Genomic DNA, 17,874 nt, shown 5'->3' with positions numbered 1-17,874 from the left:
AAAAATAGGGTTTTCAAAGTCAGCACGGTTAAAAAAGAGCATGTGCAAATCCACAAATTAGCTAGAATTGGTGAAGAAAAGCCACACAAGGCTGTTTTTCCCCAGAAGGCTGGGTACTGTTACAGAAATCCCTCTTTGGTTTTAATGCTTTAGGGTCTGGCTGGATAAAATATGTAAATCAGTGAGGAGGAAAAACAGTGGCAATGACAGCATAACGTGAAATCACAATCCGTGATGTTTGCCAGACGTGGGAAGAGAGGAGGATACTGTACAGAGGCAGAAACAGCACATCAATCACTCCTTTGATCCCACCTCTTACAGGATACCGAGGCGATGACTGCTCCTCATCTGTGAACCTCTGTGTATCAAATCCCTGCGACCCCGAGGGGACCCTTCTCTGTGAAGAGCTGGCAAATACTTATAGATGTGTGTGTCAACATGGCTACACTGGGTCACACTGCAAAACACCCATAAAGCAGTGTGTTGATGGTCTGTGTCTACACGGTTCAGCGTGTGTGGACTTATCAAGAGGGTTCAAGTGTGATTGTTTACCAGGTAGGTTCTTCCCATCCAGCAGGGGCTTGTTTCCAATGGAGGCAGTTCCTCGAATGAATCATGTTGCAGACACACTCCCTGGTTTGATGCTTTTGCTGGTTAAGCTTCCTTCTCTGTGGGAGTCTAATCTCTTTGGCCTTAAGCAACAACACGTAACAGCATTATGAAATGTGTAAGTCAGGGCTCACTTCATCAGATCGTGAGCTGACTTTAAAGCAGAAATGATGTGCTGAGTGTCTTTTTGCCCCGTGAGGATCAAAAGTCATCTCCTGCTGTTTCATTGAGGGGATAATTTGATATTGATGAAATATTGACTCACTGGACAGGATTTCAGCTCTGAAAATTTCTGAATTAATAAATTAGTTTTATCAGCCAAGAAAAATATTAATCTAAGATGCCATTTATTATTATTATTTTTTTAATTCTTAAGGGTTTTTTCCTAGGGACAGCTAACACTGGTAGTGCAGCTAACACTGCTAAATTAGATCATACCCAACACCATATTTATTCTCACTTCCTGGCAATGCACTAAAAAGAAAAGAAGTCCTTTTTCAGAAAATGCTGGCAACCAACCAGAAGACAACCAGAAGAACTGAAGAATTGGCTTTTCTCTATCATGGCATCAGATAATAGCCAAGAGCTTTCAGCAGACATTGAGTGAACTCCAAAGTAATAAATAGAGTGAGTGAATACTGAATAATGCACCTTTAAAAGTCTGTATTGCTTAGACCTCAGGTTGATAGCTTTTTGGTTCAGACCAAAGATTCACAACAGGATGAGACTGTTTTAGAACGTCACTGGTGAGAGTTGCAGCGGTCTGAACTGAGCTGCTGCAGCTCAAATCAGCTGTCTGAAGTAGTCCCCAGCGATTAAGCTTGTCAAGTCACAGACAGCCCAGCTTAGAATGCTGCAGATCTCTGTGAAAAGGAAAATATAAATCTTGTTTGAAAGGTTATAAAAGCCATTTCTGTCAGAGAGTCATGCTTTTAAACCTTCAAAACCAATTGTATCATATTTGATACGCACTTTTTTGATACCTCTATCTAGTCAAAATGATTAACGATTTCCTCAACAAATTTTGTAAACAGTCATATAAATAATAAAAATGCCCTCCAGTGGATTATCAGTTTCAAACAATTCCTAATGTATCAGATATGGTACAAAAAATGTATATGTGAAATTGTATGGCCTTATTTCTTTTTCTGGATTTCAGTTAAATAAAAATCTCATTTCCACATTTCCAAAAAAAATGAATTTTCTGGCTGTTATTTGAGGTATCAGGCTTTAAAGGGTTTAGTTTTAGAAACAATATATATAAAGATATGATGAAATGTTTTGCTGGATCAGTCTTGTTATAACAGAGTTATCTGCTGAGAATAATTAATTTTCCACTGACAAATTTAGCTCTTACGGCCTTGAAGTTCTCATGGATTATTCCATAAAGCACAGCACTTCCTGCTTATGAGCACAGCCAAACAAAGGAGAGCCTTTTCTTAAAAATGTTTTTATTTCATTCTTCTACATTTATCTGCTTTCTTTGGAAATAGTTAGGCTTAAATCTGTCTTTTTTAAGTTTTAACATGAAAACTTCAGCCTGTTTCTCCATCGGCTGCATCTGGCTTAAATCTATGTTTCTGTGTAAAAAAAAAAAAATCGAGGTGATCATTTTCAAGAGGCAATTAAATGTAAAAAAATAAAAGAAGGTTAATAGATTATATTATTTATATAAGTATTAATATTTATAGTGTGCTGGGAAATTGCACAGCTGCACTACGATGTTGATCACAAGTTGACACAATCACTCTTGTTTACCCGTATGTGAATAACTGTTAGGCATGTCAGTCCTTTTTATGGAGACAGATTTATTGAGCACTAATTCAGAATAAAATCTTTTTAAGTTGGGTGACTGTGAGTGTTGTTGCTATGGAAACGATGCATTGTCTACTTCAGTGACAACTGGGAGGTGTTTAGAACATTGCAGAGTGAAACGTTAAAGCAGTTGCAAGTTTTAACTCGTCTCATCGCAAAGCTTTGGTCACAAAGTAAAAAGGGGTGAATTTCCAGCTTGACTCTTTATGTAAAGGGATAGGGAGATACTTGAACTGCTTCACTTGAGGCAAAGACTCACTTCCCACCTGGAGGGAGCAATCCACCATTTTCTAGCAGAGAACCAAGCCTCAGGCTTGGAGGTACTGACTCATCCCATAAGATGCCAACAGAACCACATCATCTGCAAAAAGCAGAGATGAAAATCACAAACCGAATCAGAGCTAAGGGGCACTCCTGACGGAAACCAACAACATGCCCGACTTTGTCACTTCAGTTATACAGGGGCCTGATGGCTCGCCACAGCGGCCCAGGGACCCCGTATTCCAGCAGTATCCCCCACATGACCCCTCTCTTAAGAAGCCCAGGATGGAACATGGTTCCTCCTGAATCCGAGGCTATGCATTCTTCTCATACTAAAGCATGCTTTTTATGTTTCTTTTAGAATGCAAACTCATACGAGCAATTTCAGTCAGTTTTTAAATTATTCTTTGCATCAGTTTGACGCCCATAAACTTTATTACAAAATATGCAGCCCCCCCCCCTTTCTTACCGTAATTATGTAAGACTAACCATCTGATCATTACTAGGGATCTTACTAGGCTGTGAAATTCTGTTTATCATACCAGTATAACTGTTAAGATTTGTCCTCTGAGGGAAAGAAATCCTATACTGCATATATCATCTCTGCAGGTTTTACAGGGCAGTTTTGTGAGATAAACATTGATGATTGTGAAGAAAAGCCGTGTGGAGTCCTGAGCATTTGTAAAGACGCCCTCAATGGCTACAATTGCTTCTGTGCTCCTGGATTTATTGGTAAGTGAAAGCTGTTTTAAAGTTTTTTTTTTCTTTTTGGGTTAAAGTGGTATTTTATTCACTGAGGCAGTGTGTCAGTGCATTGTGAGTCTGTCTTTCATGCTTTCACAGGAAATAGCTGCGAGACTGAAGTGAATGAATGTCTCAGCCAGCCTTGTGGAAATGGAGGCTCCTGCATTGATGAGCTCAACTCATTTAGCTGCCAGTGTCCTCTCGGGATAACAGGTAATTCATATACTTCTCACCACGACTGTGTTTGTTTGCAAATCACCACGCGTTTGATACAATAGAAAGCAAAAGTAAACACGTTCCTTGAATTAGTTCAACTTTTTCTTTTTGATAAATAAAGTTCACAGTAAATTTACAGTATTACAGTGAAAAGAAGCCTTCTGAAGGATGTTTTCTTTCAGTTAATCCTGTTCAAAGCAAACTAAACATCACACCACATTAGGAGACAAATTCAAACAAAGCTTTATAGAGGTCCAAATAGAAATGTGAAACTTTTCATGGAGTTTAGAACAGATTTGCAGGGTGTTTGAAATGTTTGAAATGAAATAAAAAAACACATTCTTCTCAAGTTAAAAAAAATAAAAATTAATGAAGCTCTTGTTCAGACCTTAAACCCCAGACCTGAGAACACTGGTTCCCAACCCCTGGTTTAGGTTTCTCAAAAGGACAGCTAAAGATCTGAAGGGGGTAGCGATGCTTTGTCTGCTCTAAGGATGTGAAAATGAGATGTAGATATAATATAAATCAATCAAACTTTATTTATAAAGTACCTTTCAAACAAATTCAATTGCATTTCAAAGTGTTTTGAGAAAGAATGGAAAATGATTGACAAAAACAGTAAAATGGTGAAAAGATTTAGAGACCAATGCTGACCATATCCAATTTGTAGTACATCCAACCCGTACAAAAGAGCTTGTAAATACGATTTATAATTTAAAAGTCACATTTTATATTTTGTATTGATATACATACACAGTGCTCAACAAATTTATTAGACCACCTGTCATATTTGTCTGAGACCATCCAGCATCATGAAGTGCTTTAAGGCGGACTCTTTCATTTTCAGAGAGCTCTCCACGTTTTACCAGTTTGAACAGGAATGAGGGATTTCAAACTGAATTCACCCATATTTGAGCCGGCTCAATGGGCTTCTCTGAGAAGTCAGAAATTAATCAAGCTAACATTCAACCACTAAAACTACTTTTTCTGTTCTGTAATGCAAGTAAATAACTATAATTTGACATATTAATCAGGAAATAATAATGTGCTTTACTATTTTTTCATTTTTATTTGTAAATCAGTAAATTTGAAAATTCATGGATAACGATAATAATGGTATTTTAGCATTAAAAATATCATTTGGGTTAAAGAGCTTCTACATATTGGTGTATTAACCATTGCAGAAACATAAAAAATGATTTTGGTAATTACCAATGCCGTTCATTTAGGGCAGCTGTGGCATAAACCTTACTTTGGTTAGGGTTAGGGTGGTCTAATAAATTTGTCAAGCACTGCATATGTAATAATAATAATAACTTTATTTGTATAGCACCTTTAAAAGCAGAGGTTTGCAAAGTGTTTTGACAATGTGTAGAAACACAATTAAAACAAAGCATCATAACACAAGCAAAGAACATAACAACATGACAAAACCACATCAACAGGAGAACCCATGAAAAATAAAGCCCGCAATGTAACTTCAACAACATAATCATCCTAGTAGACACATTATAGAACCTGAAAACATGTCAAGTTAGAAATACATCATGAAATCTTGTTATATAAAATTCCAGAATAAAATTAAAGACCAAGGATAAAAAATAAAACTTAAAACCCAGAATAACCTAGACAAATCCAGGCAACACAGGAACCCAGCTACATTAAAAGAGACCTCAGGACCAGAAATGTTGAAGCATTAAAAATAATAGTAAGAGACAGAAAGGAACATGAATCAAAACAGTAAGAAGTAGAATAAAAACTATTAAAATGTGTAGAGATAAATGAGTTATAATACAAAAATTAGAAAGCAAGTAGTGATAAAATTTTAATCATAATAAAAATCATAATAACCATGATAATCAGGTATAAAGGACACAGCAGCAAAAAGAGGTAAAAACAACAAAAGTGGAGGAAGGGATAAAAACTGTGAAAATATCTGGGAGAAGAGAAGAGATACAACAGCAATAAGAAACAAGCCAAGTAAAAATACAAAGCATAGAGGAGCTGACATAGAAGCTTTATGTAAAATTTCAGGAAGCAGAGGAAAATTCAAGAGAGATAACTGATAGAAAGAGGGAAGACACAATAAAAAACAAACAACATCACATAAAAGCAAGTTTATAAATATGAGTTTTAAGAAGTGATTTAAAAGATGACACTGATTCAGCATGCCTTATCTCCTTGGGCAGGTCGTTCCAAAGTCAAGGCACCCAGACAGAAAAGGCCCTGTCACCTTTAGTTTTGAGCTTTGACTTTGGAATGACCAGGAGGCCCCCCAGTTGTATAATTTCATAATTGCATGTTCTTGTTAATGCTACTTTTTGTTCTCTACTTCTATTGTATGTTCTTATTGCCAAAAAAAACACTTTTTTGTAACCTGTGGGGATTGTACTCAATATATGTAGACATTTTCTGATGATCATTGCAGCGCCCAGGTTCATTTAGAGCTTTCTGCACTCATATTTAAGGAAGCCAGTCTTTAAGAGCCTTTTTAGCTAGTAACACCTTTTATTACCATGTTTATCACTATGTATAAATGTGATTAACAATATCAAATACTGAGACAATCAGAGTAGTTTACGGAACCTCAAACTTAATCTTTTAAAAGTGTATCTTCAAACAAATACAGTCTGATTGGTTTGAGTTGGGACACGGGTTCCTCTCATTGGATTTCACTATGATAATAAAAAACAAGGTTTTGCCCTAACTGAAGTGTAGGAAAGACAGTAAGACACACATAGCTTTGATAAGTTCATCTCCAATCTTTGATTGATATTTCATTGATCTATCTCTGGTTCCATTTCTCCTCTACCTACAGGTGTTATTGAAGGTATAGTAAGAATGGAAGGGTGTACTGCACTCCGATGTCAATCTCTTTTACGGCAACAAACAGTCTTTGATTCTATTCCATTCAACCTTGATGCCTCTCCATAATGGAAACCTTTTAGAGAAGTTACATCACAGAGCCGCACAGTAATCCCATCAGGGCTATATTCTTTATGTGGAGGGAATTGGCTGTTTCCACTCGTGTGTAGCATCTGAGGTGCTTAATGGTGCAGGCATCTGAGAGAAAGCACATGTTTGTACCAGAACTTAAGATACCACTCTATACCCTTACACTGTGTTAAAAAACAAAATAAGGCTTTTGAAAGAAAAAAAGAGATAAAATGGAGAGTTGATATTAATACTGTTCAAACTATTATCTCTCATGGTTTCTCCATCATCTAATCAGGCACTCATTTTCAGTACACCAAAAAATTAGTTCTTTGATGCGCTTTATTTAAAAAAAAAAACACAAGTATGTGTTGTTTTCTGCAGACAAGAACATGATTTAACCAACAAGTCATCAGTTGTATAGATTTTCTATTTCAGTCTGAGGAACCATCCCATGACACTTGTGGACATAAACATCTGACTATCATGCATCAGTGAATCTCATTCTAAAGGCAATCCAATATCACTGAATAATGTCATTCACATTCATCGTGGTGTACCAGTTACTAAACTGCTGACCGAAGAGTCCTGCCCACATATGAAGACTCTAGGAAAATGATACGACTGAAAATTCAATTTTATCTTCAGAGAGTAAATGAAAGAGCATTTCCAGAAGAAAATATTACAATTCACATGTCAACAAATGTGTATGAAAACAAGACTTATGTGTTATTTTTTCATGAATATGAACATTTGATTAATGATGATGGATTCCAGCACTGAGGCCAATAGATCATCTTCATGATGGATACAGAGAACTACTCATGGTGTTATGGAAATCTGCGGTGCCTATAAAAAGTATTAACCTCTTTGGATGTTTTACACTTTTTTGATTTTTATAAATCAATCACGGTCAATGTAATTTGGCTTTTTTCACAAAAAACTCTTAAATGTCAAAGTGAAAACAGATTTCGACGAAGTAATGCCAGTAAAATAAGAATATGTTATGTAACATAAGTGCATAAATATTCACTCCCTTTATAGTGACTGATCTAATTCAACAGAGGTCCAGCCAATTGCTGCCAGTAGTCTCACAATGAGCGCAATGGGGATCACATGAGTGCAATGAATGTGTCTCAGGTGACTGTAGTGTAAAGACACCTGTGTCTGGAAGGCCTAGTCACTGGTTCATCAGTATTCTTGGCTACCATTACACCATTAGGACAAAAGAACACTCCAAGCAACTCAGACAAAAAGTTATAGAAAAGTCTAAGTCACGGGATGATACAAAAAAAAAATCATCAAGAGTTCATTATCAAGAAATGGAAGGAATATGGTAAATCTGCCTTGATCAGGCCATCCTCACACACTGAGTGACCAAACAAGAAGGGGACTAGAGAGAGAGGCGACAAAGACACCTATGGCTGCATACACTCTGCATACAACAACTGTTGACCGGGTTCTTTACCAGTCAAAGCTTTGTGGGAGAGTGGCAAAGAGAAAGACACTGTTGAAGAAAACTCTTCAACCAAATAATACTTTTTGACCATCAAAACACTCAACATCACCACAAACACACATCCCCACTGTGAAGCATGGTGGTGGCAGCATCATGCTGTGGGGATGCTTCTTGGCAGCCGGCCCTGGAAGGCTTGTAAAAGTAGAGGGTAAAATGAATGCAGTAGAATATGGGAAAGTCCTTGAGGACAATCTTATCCAGTCTGCAAGAGAACTACGGCTTGGGAGAAGACAATGACTCAAAGCATACAGTGAGAGCTTTAAAGACAACAAGGTGAATGTTCTGAAGTGGCTGAGTCAAAGCCCAGACCTCAAGCCAATAGAGAATTTGTGGCTGGACTTGAAAAGGGCTTTTCACACTTGATCCCCATAGAACCTGACAGCTTGAGCAGTTTTGCAAAGAAGAATGGCGTAACATTTTAGAATCCAGATGTGCAAGAATGATGAAGACCTTTCCTCACAGACTCAGTGGTGTGATTGCAGTCAAAGGTGACTCTACTAAATACTGACATGAATGGGTTGAACATTTATGCAGTCACTTATTTTACTTTTTTTTTATTGATTGACATTACTTTGTTGAAATCTGATTTCACTTTAACATTAAAGAGGGTTTTTGTATTTTTTGTATTTTAAAAACAAAAAAGGTAAAACATCCAAGTTTGTGAATACTTTTTATAGGCACTGTACAGGTTTCAACCCAGTGGGAGTATGCATGGAAACTTTTTGCCACGTGCCTGAAGATCCTTGACGTTCTAAACAAGATATGTTACATTTGGGGTGGAGATAAGGGCCTTAAAAATTCTTACTCTTACTTGTGAGAGGCCTTAAATTTTTCAATGGCTCTATGGCTGTTGACACTGTTTACACTTTCTCAGTAGTTTTATATTTCATCATCCCTTTGCGTGGATTTACTTGGTCACATAAAATCTCTTATGCATCTGCGGCTATGAATGTGGTTGTAACCTCCGGTACAGTTAAAAACATGTTTCTCTTAATGGCTTTCTAGTGTGACTTAGCCCCAGTGGTGGCCTTGACACTTTTTTTACACTAATCAATGGTATTAAATCTCTTTCTGTGTTATACAAGTGGGGAAAGCTTGGTTCTCCATTTACATTTTGCCAAAGTGTTAGCAGTTGTCTTCCTCATTTGTTTTCTGGTTGATTAACAATTGGTTATTTTTATGTGATCTAGTACGTATGGCAAAATTGGCATCTCTTATTGCAATGTGCTACCAAGTGGTCCGTCTGCAGGGTCCCAGTTGATGTTAGAACACCCCCTGACTCTCATTGGAGTTAACACTATGAAAAAATCTTCAATTGGCTGCTTGGACTGTAAAGCAGATGCATTTCTTCTCGATGTTGTCCACAGTTTTCAAAAATAAATCTCTCAAAAGATGAGTTTGAATAAAGGTGGAAAACCAGTTAACAGAATAGTACAACTCAAGTTAACTCAAAATCAAGTCAATGTAAAGGGTCAAACTTCAAGTATTTCTAAGGCTGAAGAGAGGCAAACAGGCATGTGTTAACAATACAGTGCCGTACTGTACCTCCTTGACTGGAAACTGCACTCCTGTTTGGACTGATAAAAATCTCTGGATGTCCCAAGGCTCCTTTAGACAATCAAAATGTTTTTTACTTCACTGAGCACAGTATAAGAAACATCTTTTAAAAGAACCTCATTGTGTCAACAGCTAACTCCTGCTACCCTCCAGGCTACATCCAGGCCACACAGAGATTAGGTGCTTAAACAAGCTGTATCCTTTGTTGTGTTACAAGCACAGTGCAAACAGTACATGGGTATTATATGAATGCTGCTCTTATTCAAACACGGCAGCATTTAACATTATATAATATCCTCCTCCAAAGCTTATAGAGATATACAATATGGGAAATGTGGTGGAAAAAGAAAATTTGCCACTTCAATTTTTTGTCTTCCCTGGCTAAACTATGCTTTTAATGATCAAAAACTAAAAATGTACAAGGGCTGTCAGCATGAATTTGTTAAATGCAATGCAGGTAAGCCCCAACATTAGTTCATTCAGTTTAAATCACATTGATTGCATGCTGTTTTGTCTTTGGAGGTGCACCATAGTTCAGATACCGTAGCACATCACTAGCTTGAAGCTGGATGTTTTATAGTCTTCTTAAGGCAACAGGTCCAGGTGAGACAAAATGGTTAAAAGATGGCTTAGGGCTCAGACATTTTTTGTACATGCACTCCTGAATATTTCTTAATGCAGCATTGTTGTGATGCTCTTAATGTATCCCTTGCATTTTAAGTAGCCCATCCAGCAAAGAATAACTGCCCTGTGCTTTAAAAAATAGACATTTAAGATCATTTTTCATATCTAGATCAACTAAAAACGGGCCTTGAGTGTTTGTCACTTCACTCCTCTGCATCACCACTGGCTTGCAGACTTAAGACTTGTGGAAATTGCGGGTTAGACTAGAACATATTTATGCACTTTGAATAAACACTTCTATTTTCCTGAGCAGTGTTGTGGTAATGTATTACAATCAACTATTGTACTCAGAATACTTTCTTTGTTGCCTTTACCCCCTCCTAGCAGAGGGGATTAGAGTGGACATACACTATGGAGACAGAAAACCAGTGGGCACACGCCATATAATAGCGTATACCCATACTCCACTGTCTTAATGCATAACTGTATTAAACATTGTGTTTGACATAATAGTTGATTTGGAATGTGGTTGGTCATTTTTTTTTTTTTTTTTTTTTACAGGAGCCTTGTGTGAAGTCAACATTGACGAGTGCATATCCTCTCCATGTCTGCACAACTCCACATGTGTTGACCTTGTTCATGGCTACAGATGTGTTTGTAGGCCTGGCTTTACAGGTGAGTCAACGCACTGCTTGTGTTTGATGGACTTTTGTCTTTTTGAACTTTTAGATAAATCCCATGCAGCAGCAGTGGGATACATGCAAATAGTCAGTATTGACTTTTTTCTGTTCCATTTCAGTTTGGAAACAGCAAAACCCATCAGACTCACCTACTGTTGAACATTTACTCGAGGCCTTAATCCAGATGCCAATAAGTTAAACAAAAAAAAAGACTGTTCTGAAAAAGGTTTGGTATCGTAATATTCAAAATTGAGCAAAATCATGAGTGTATTAATTTATTTTATTTAACCAGGAAACCTTAGGGATATCAAAAATCTCTTTTCGAGGGCATTCAGGCCAAGACAGAAGAAGTTTACAAAGTTTTAGACAAACAAAGAGCAACTGTACACAGAAACATAATACAATATAGGTAGTCTAAATGCATTTAAAGACACAATGTAATCAATTGAAATAGTAAATGTTTGCCAGAAATGACCACATTAATAAATTAATCAAAGCATCGGTAGCCATATTTACCAGCCCCAAGTCATTTCACTCCATCTTAAAGGCATCCACTGAGATCAGTTCATGACGTTTTGTAGTCAGTTTTTCAAGTCAGTATTTTGGAACTATTTCCAAAACTCCAATTTTAAGTCAGAGTGTCACTTCAGCCTGTTGTTCCCATGATGTGACCAGAGGTATCAATGACTGACATCACATACCTTATGTGTATTTTAACCAGTTTAAATGAGTTAGATTTTAGATTCTAATGTGTTACGAAATGTGTGAAGAATCACTCATGGTCTATATAATTGGCTTTTCTGACAAGAAAGAAAATGACAAAAACCCTCTTAAAATGTCAAAGTGAAAACAGACTTCTACAAAGTAATGTCAATTAACATTCTATGTAAAACATGTGACTGTATGAATATTCACCCCCTTCAAGTCAGTATTTAGTAGATGTATCTTTGGCTGCAATCACAGCAATAAGTCTGTGTGGAAGGGTCTCAATCATTCTTGCACATCTGGACACTGCAATTTTACTCAATTCTTTGCAAAACTGCTCAAGCTCTGTCAGGTTGCATAGGGATCAGGTGTGAACAGCCCTTTTCTAGTCCAGCCACAAATTCCCTATCGGATTGAGGTCTGTGCTTCGACTTGGTCACTCCAGAACATTCACCTTGTTGTCTTTAAACCATTTCTGTGTAGCTTTCTCTGTATGCTTTGGGTCATTTTCTTGCTGGAAAATACTGTAAGTCTTGTCTCAAGCTGGAGTTATCTATTCATTTTATCCTCTACCTTAACAAGCCCTCCAGGGCTGGCTGCCAAGAAGCATCCCCACAGCATGATGCTGCCACCATCATGCTTCACAGTGGGGATGGTGTGTTTTTGGTGCTGTTGAGTGTTTGGTGTCTTGTCTGATGCCCATGTAACTTTCTTCCACTTGACCATGGAGTCTCTCACTTTTTAGCCAACTCTAGTTGCAATTTAATACGAGTTTTCCCTAACAGTGGCTTTCTCTGTGCCACTCTCAAATAAAGCTTTGTTTGGTGAAGAAGCCTGGTAACAGTTATAGTATGCCGAATCTCTCCCATCTCAGCTGCTGAAGCTTGTAACTCCTTCAGAGTAGTCACAGGTGTCTTGGTGGCTTCTCTCACTAGTCTCCTTCTTGCACAGTCACTCAGTTTGTGAGGTCGACTTGATCTAGGCAGATTTACAGATGTGCCATATTCCTTTGAATTTTAATGATGAATTTAACTGATCTAAGGGGATGTTCAGTGCCTTGGGGAATTTTTTGTATCCATCCCTTTAATTATACTTTTAAATAATCTTTTCTCTGAGTTGCTTGGAGTGTTCTTTTGTCTTCAAGGTGCAGTTGTAGCCAGGAATACTGATTAACCAGTGACAGAACCTTCCAGACACAGGTGTCTTTATGCTGCAGTCACTTGAGACACATTCCCTGCACTCAGGTGATCAGAAATCTGTTTTCAAAAAAAGCCCAAGTATATGGACCATTATTAATTTATAAAATCAATAGAAGGATCACACATTTAAGGGGGTAAGAACTTTTTATAGGCACTGGATCTGTGGTAATAACTGCCTTACATAAGGTGCTGTGATGCTAACTGTTAAAAGAACAACAATGAATAATGACCTTAATTTATTTCCCAGTGTTAAAACAAGCATAGCAATAGTTTCTGAATCAATGTTAATAATTTCCACAAAGCAGGACTCATTTCATTGTGAACAGTAAAACTGGTTGCAGGGCTGAATGGTAAGATCCCAAAAGAGCTAGTTATCTCTTGTTTTTAAAGATGTGAATAATACATTGAAGCAAACTTCTGTGGATGTTCAGACATTATATCTAAAATGGATTTCTGGCTGTGAGGATGTTCTTTAGTGTTTGGTACATCATTACAGCACCACAAGAACCCTTTAAAGGGTCTTAGAGGTTTGCATCACTACAGTGAACAAGTATCTGCTTTCACATCATTCATGTGCAGGGTTTATGATGACAATCTCATGAAAACAAGGTTCATTTGATTAAAAAAAAAAATCACACCCAATTATTTAGACTTCATGCTGTGTATGTGATAGGTTCTATTTAAGCGTGTACTTACATGAAAGGTAGCCATTCATCTAAAGTGATGTAAACAAGTGTGAAGTGTAAGCAATCGTATGACGGCACATTTTGTGAGACCAAGGATTCCCTGCAGCTCCTCTGATTTAAAACCCAGAACCTACAGCGATGATGATTTAAACACTGGCTGCCAAATTTTAATGTCACTGACCTTTCCTCATAACTTATTTATCAACCTGTGTTCTTCTCCATCAAAGGTACAAAGTGCGAGCTTGACATTGATGAGTGTGCCTCATCTCCCTGCAAGAACGGAGCCACTTGCATTGACCAGCCCGGTAATTACTTCTGCCAATGTGTGGCTCCATTTAAAGGTAATGAGCGCTGAGGGAACGGGGACAGAAAGCAAAGTTAATTAACTTCACATAGTATTATTTTCACCTGTCTGAACTCACTTCGCATGTCTCAACAAAATGAGTACATCTTCATTTGGTGCCTGTGCTTAAATAAAGAAATCTGGAGTAATTAGAGGGATGTGAGATATGGTCGGTGCTTCAGTCACACAAGTGAAAACTTACATCATTTTAATCAGAGGATGGAGGTTGTAGAGCTGTGGGGCTTTATCTTTGCATATCAATGAAAAAAAGTGCCAGGCTGATAGGAGGAAATAGATGGTTTTAACACCAGGGACAAATAGTCAGGCTGAAATTAATTTACACAAGGAGAATGAGTCCAGATGTAATGAATCATCACTGTCTTTAGAGTAATCATGAGTCGGATTTTCATTTTTCACAAGGATTAAAAACATCTCACTTAAAAGAATATTGATTTACTCTACCTGTGAATTTTAGTAATTTATTTATTATTATTATTATTATTATTATTATTAGTAGTAGTAGTAGTAGTAGTAGTAGTAGTAGTAGTAGTAGTAGTGTTATTAGTAGTAGTATTATTATCATGTTTCGTCTTGGCTAAGGAGAAACAGTGACATCAACACATCGTGTGTTTGAAGCCGGATTTCTAACGAGCCCTAGTCGCTCACCCTTTATGCCAATAGGGAAACCTTAACTTTGATCATAACTCAAAATAAGATTACACAAAATCCACTGACCAATGTCCTGGAGTCTGACTGCCTCTATAGAAACAGCCTTCACTATAGAAACAAACAGCATCTTTTCTAACCCAAGCTAGTGAGTTTAGACCATTGGCTCCCAACTGGACCCAAAGGTGGATCTAGAAGCCTTAGTCAGTTATCATCCTTTTTATGTTCCTTTTTTTCATATTTCATTTTCACCATGTTCCAAATTTTAATGCAAATTGGATTTTAGTGTCATAAATATTCAATTTTTAGTTTTTCAGTGAAACTCATGGATGGTGTTGTGTCTCAGGGCTCTTTGGATCACTGAAATCAATCTCAGACACCTGTGATAATTAAGCCGCGTTTCCATCAGACGGTCTGGTTTGATTCAGTTCGGTTTGGTATGGTTTGGTACGCTAAACCCCAAAATAGTTTGCGTTTCCACAGACACCCGTGCTCTCACTTGGGTGGGTGGGGCTGTGAAAGCATGCATGTAGAGTCACAGACAGCGCAAGTCAGCTGTTCCAGCTGCAGAGTTATAGAAAGGATGAGTGACAGAAATTAGTTGGGAATAAGCAGTAAACAGCTTTATTTCAGCTGAAAGTGCTTTTTAAAAAATAACTGTTTCTTAATGATGTTAACCGCTGTCAGTGCAAATCCTCAGCTGATGGAATACGTGTACAGAGACGGTTTGAGTCGTAATGCTATGTTAATATGTGAATATATATCTAGTCTAGAACAGTTTATACGACAAAATCTGAAAGTTTAGAGCTGTACTGTGAGAATTCGCCGCATTGAAAATAAAGTAAAAGTTCAGCTGGTGTTAAAATCAAGCTAGATTAAGTCAGAAATCCGGGGTGCGCTGATCTCGTTTTAAAATAGTCTGCAGCCTCAAGTTTTATGAGCCCGTTCAACAACCACAGAGCGATGTTTTCACAGGTTATCTAACGTAAGAAGTAGATTAATAACTAGTTACAGATGAGAGTGAACTGTTCTAAGGCTTCGTATTCACAAAATGTCTGCATTAATTTAGTTTCTCATCCATCGCGGACGGATCAGGCTGATGTGAGCCTTCAGGTTCTGCTTTGTGTTTTTAAAATCATCCAGCTAAACGTCAGGAAACTTGATTTGAGGCCAGAAACCAATATCCATAGACTAGGAAACAGTTTGGATCACCGTCGAGTCCAAATATTTCCCATTTAGATAGATATTGGTCCATTTTTTCCAGTTTTTGCCCGCTTCTCTCAGCAGACTTCCGTCTTTGAAGCCCGGAGGCGAGCAGCTGAGTCGCGCGCTGACGTGATGTCAGTGCAGCCCCTATTGTTGTGTGTGTAGCTCCACCTTTTTGGTACAGGTAGGTAAGGTTGGCACCCCTACGGATGGGCGCCGAAAAGTGGGATGGTACGGTTCGCTTTTTTGGGACCCTTTCTCTACTGAAAAGCTAAAAAAAAGCGTGCCATCCCGCACCGAACTGAACCGAACTGCTCGGTGGAAACAACTTATTAGTTTGCCAGGTGAGCCCAATTAAAGAAAAACTACTTAAGAAGGCCGTTCCACATTATTAAGCAGGCCACAGGTTTCAGCAATATGGGGAAAAAAAAGGATCTCTGCTGCTGAAAAGCATCAAATCATGAAATTCCTTAAACAAGGTATGAAAACATTAGATATTTCACAAAAACTCACAAGATTCATCGGATTAAGAGAGAGGCTGGTAAAATGTTATTACAAAGCAGCAAACAGGTATTTGAAGTTTCTGGTGCTTCTGGAGTCCCGCGAACCTCAAGGTGGAGGATCCTCCAGAGGCTTGCAGTTGTGCATAAATCTGCTATTCAGCCTCCCCTAACCAATGCTCACAAGCAGGAACGGTTTCAGTGGGCCCAGAAATACATGAAGACTCATTTTCAAACAGTCTTGTTGACTGATGAGTGCTGTGCAACCCTGGATGGTCCAGGTGGATGGAGTAGTGGATGGTTGGTGGATGGCCACCATGTCCCTACAAGGCTGCAATGTCAGCAAGGAGGGGGTGGATTCATGTTTTGAGCCAGAATGACGGGAGAGAGAGCTGGTAGGCCTCTTTTGGGTCCCTGAAGGTGTGAAATTGACCTTGGCAAAGTATATAGAGTTTCTGACTGACCACTTTCTTCCATGGTACAAAAAGAAGAGCAGTGCCTTCTGTAGCAAAGTAGCAGCTGCTGCAGCATGCATGCTGCCGTCATTGGCTGCTATGGGCATAAAAGGAGAGAAATTCATGGTGTGGCCCACATCCTCCCCTGACCTCAACCCTATAGAGAACCTTTGGAGCATCCTCAAGCTAAAGATCTATGAGGGTGGGAGGCAGTTCACATCAAAACAGCAGCTCTGGGAGGCTATTCTGACATCTTGCAAAGAAATTCAAGCAGAAACTCTCCAAAAACTCACAAGTTCAATGGATGCAGGAATTGTGAAGGTGATATCAAAGGAAGGGGTCTTATGTTAACATGTGACTTGGCCTGTTAAGATGTATTTGATTGAAATAGCTTGTGATTTCAGTAAATATGACCTCCTAATGCTGCAAATTCAACAAATCACTCTCATAGAGGATGTATGTGCTAATTGATGAATTATTGAACTGAGATTCAATGCGCTGTAATGAATAATATAAGATATAGCTTTATAAATCTCTTGTAACTGCAAAAGTAAAAATAATGTTGCACAGCTAGATCTTTTTTAGTGATGATGTGTTGGCTGAAATTCTCTGAACCTTATTTTCACCAAAACACTCACATAGTGCCTCGCACATGAAGTGTAAAGAACTGTCAGCCATGAGATTTCAGCAGAGCACAGAGGGCTCCATCATTAATAAATATGAAAAAATATCACCGAGCCAGGCTGTTCCTTGTCACAGTCATCCTAACAAACTGAGCAAAAGTCAAGAAGGACCTTGGTCACAACCCAAGGAGCACTGCGACACATCTAATGAGCTGAGATCTCCACCGGAAGGACAATGGTCGAGGCTGCACTTCACAAATCTCGTCTTTACAGCAGAGCGGCCAGGAGGAAATGACTCCTGGAAAAAAAATACACATGGGATTTACAAAAAGGCACTTCAAAGACACACTGACAGCATAAAGAGGAATTTCAGGGCTGTGACGGAATGAAAATGGAAGTCTGAAGATGTAATTCAAAGAATGATGGAAAATACATCAGAAAGGAGACACGTGTGGTTTCCTGTGTCACTAGTATATCACAGAAGCTTTTACATGACATGGATGCTTTTTTACATAGTGAATATAACCTGAGT

The 17,874-nt window shown here is 38.2% G+C and overlaps 1 protein-coding gene across 1 annotated transcript in view; it reads left to right on the top strand.

Moving 5' to 3' along the window:
* Window positions 1-17,874, top strand: part of eys (eyes shut homolog) — a 425,152-nt gene that overhangs the window by 133,335 nt on the left and 273,943 nt on the right. Inside the window, exons 17-21 of the mRNA XM_041789003.1 lie at window positions 322-555; window positions 3,295-3,417; window positions 3,529-3,642; window positions 10,841-10,954; window positions 13,777-13,890. Of these exons, the coding sequence (XP_041644937.1) occupies window positions 322-555; window positions 3,295-3,417; window positions 3,529-3,642; window positions 10,841-10,954; window positions 13,777-13,890 (699 nt within the window). The remainder of the gene's footprint in view (window positions 1-321; window positions 556-3,294; window positions 3,418-3,528; window positions 3,643-10,840; window positions 10,955-13,776; window positions 13,891-17,874) is intronic.

Source organism: Cheilinus undulatus, linkage group 6 (genome assembly GCF_018320785.1).
Source record: "Cheilinus undulatus linkage group 6, ASM1832078v1, whole genome shotgun sequence".
Classification (NCBI taxonomy): domain Eukaryota; kingdom Metazoa; phylum Chordata; class Actinopteri; order Labriformes; family Labridae; genus Cheilinus; species Cheilinus undulatus.
Note: the sequence above shows the minus strand (reverse complement) of the source record. Positions and strands in the feature narration are given on the sequence as shown.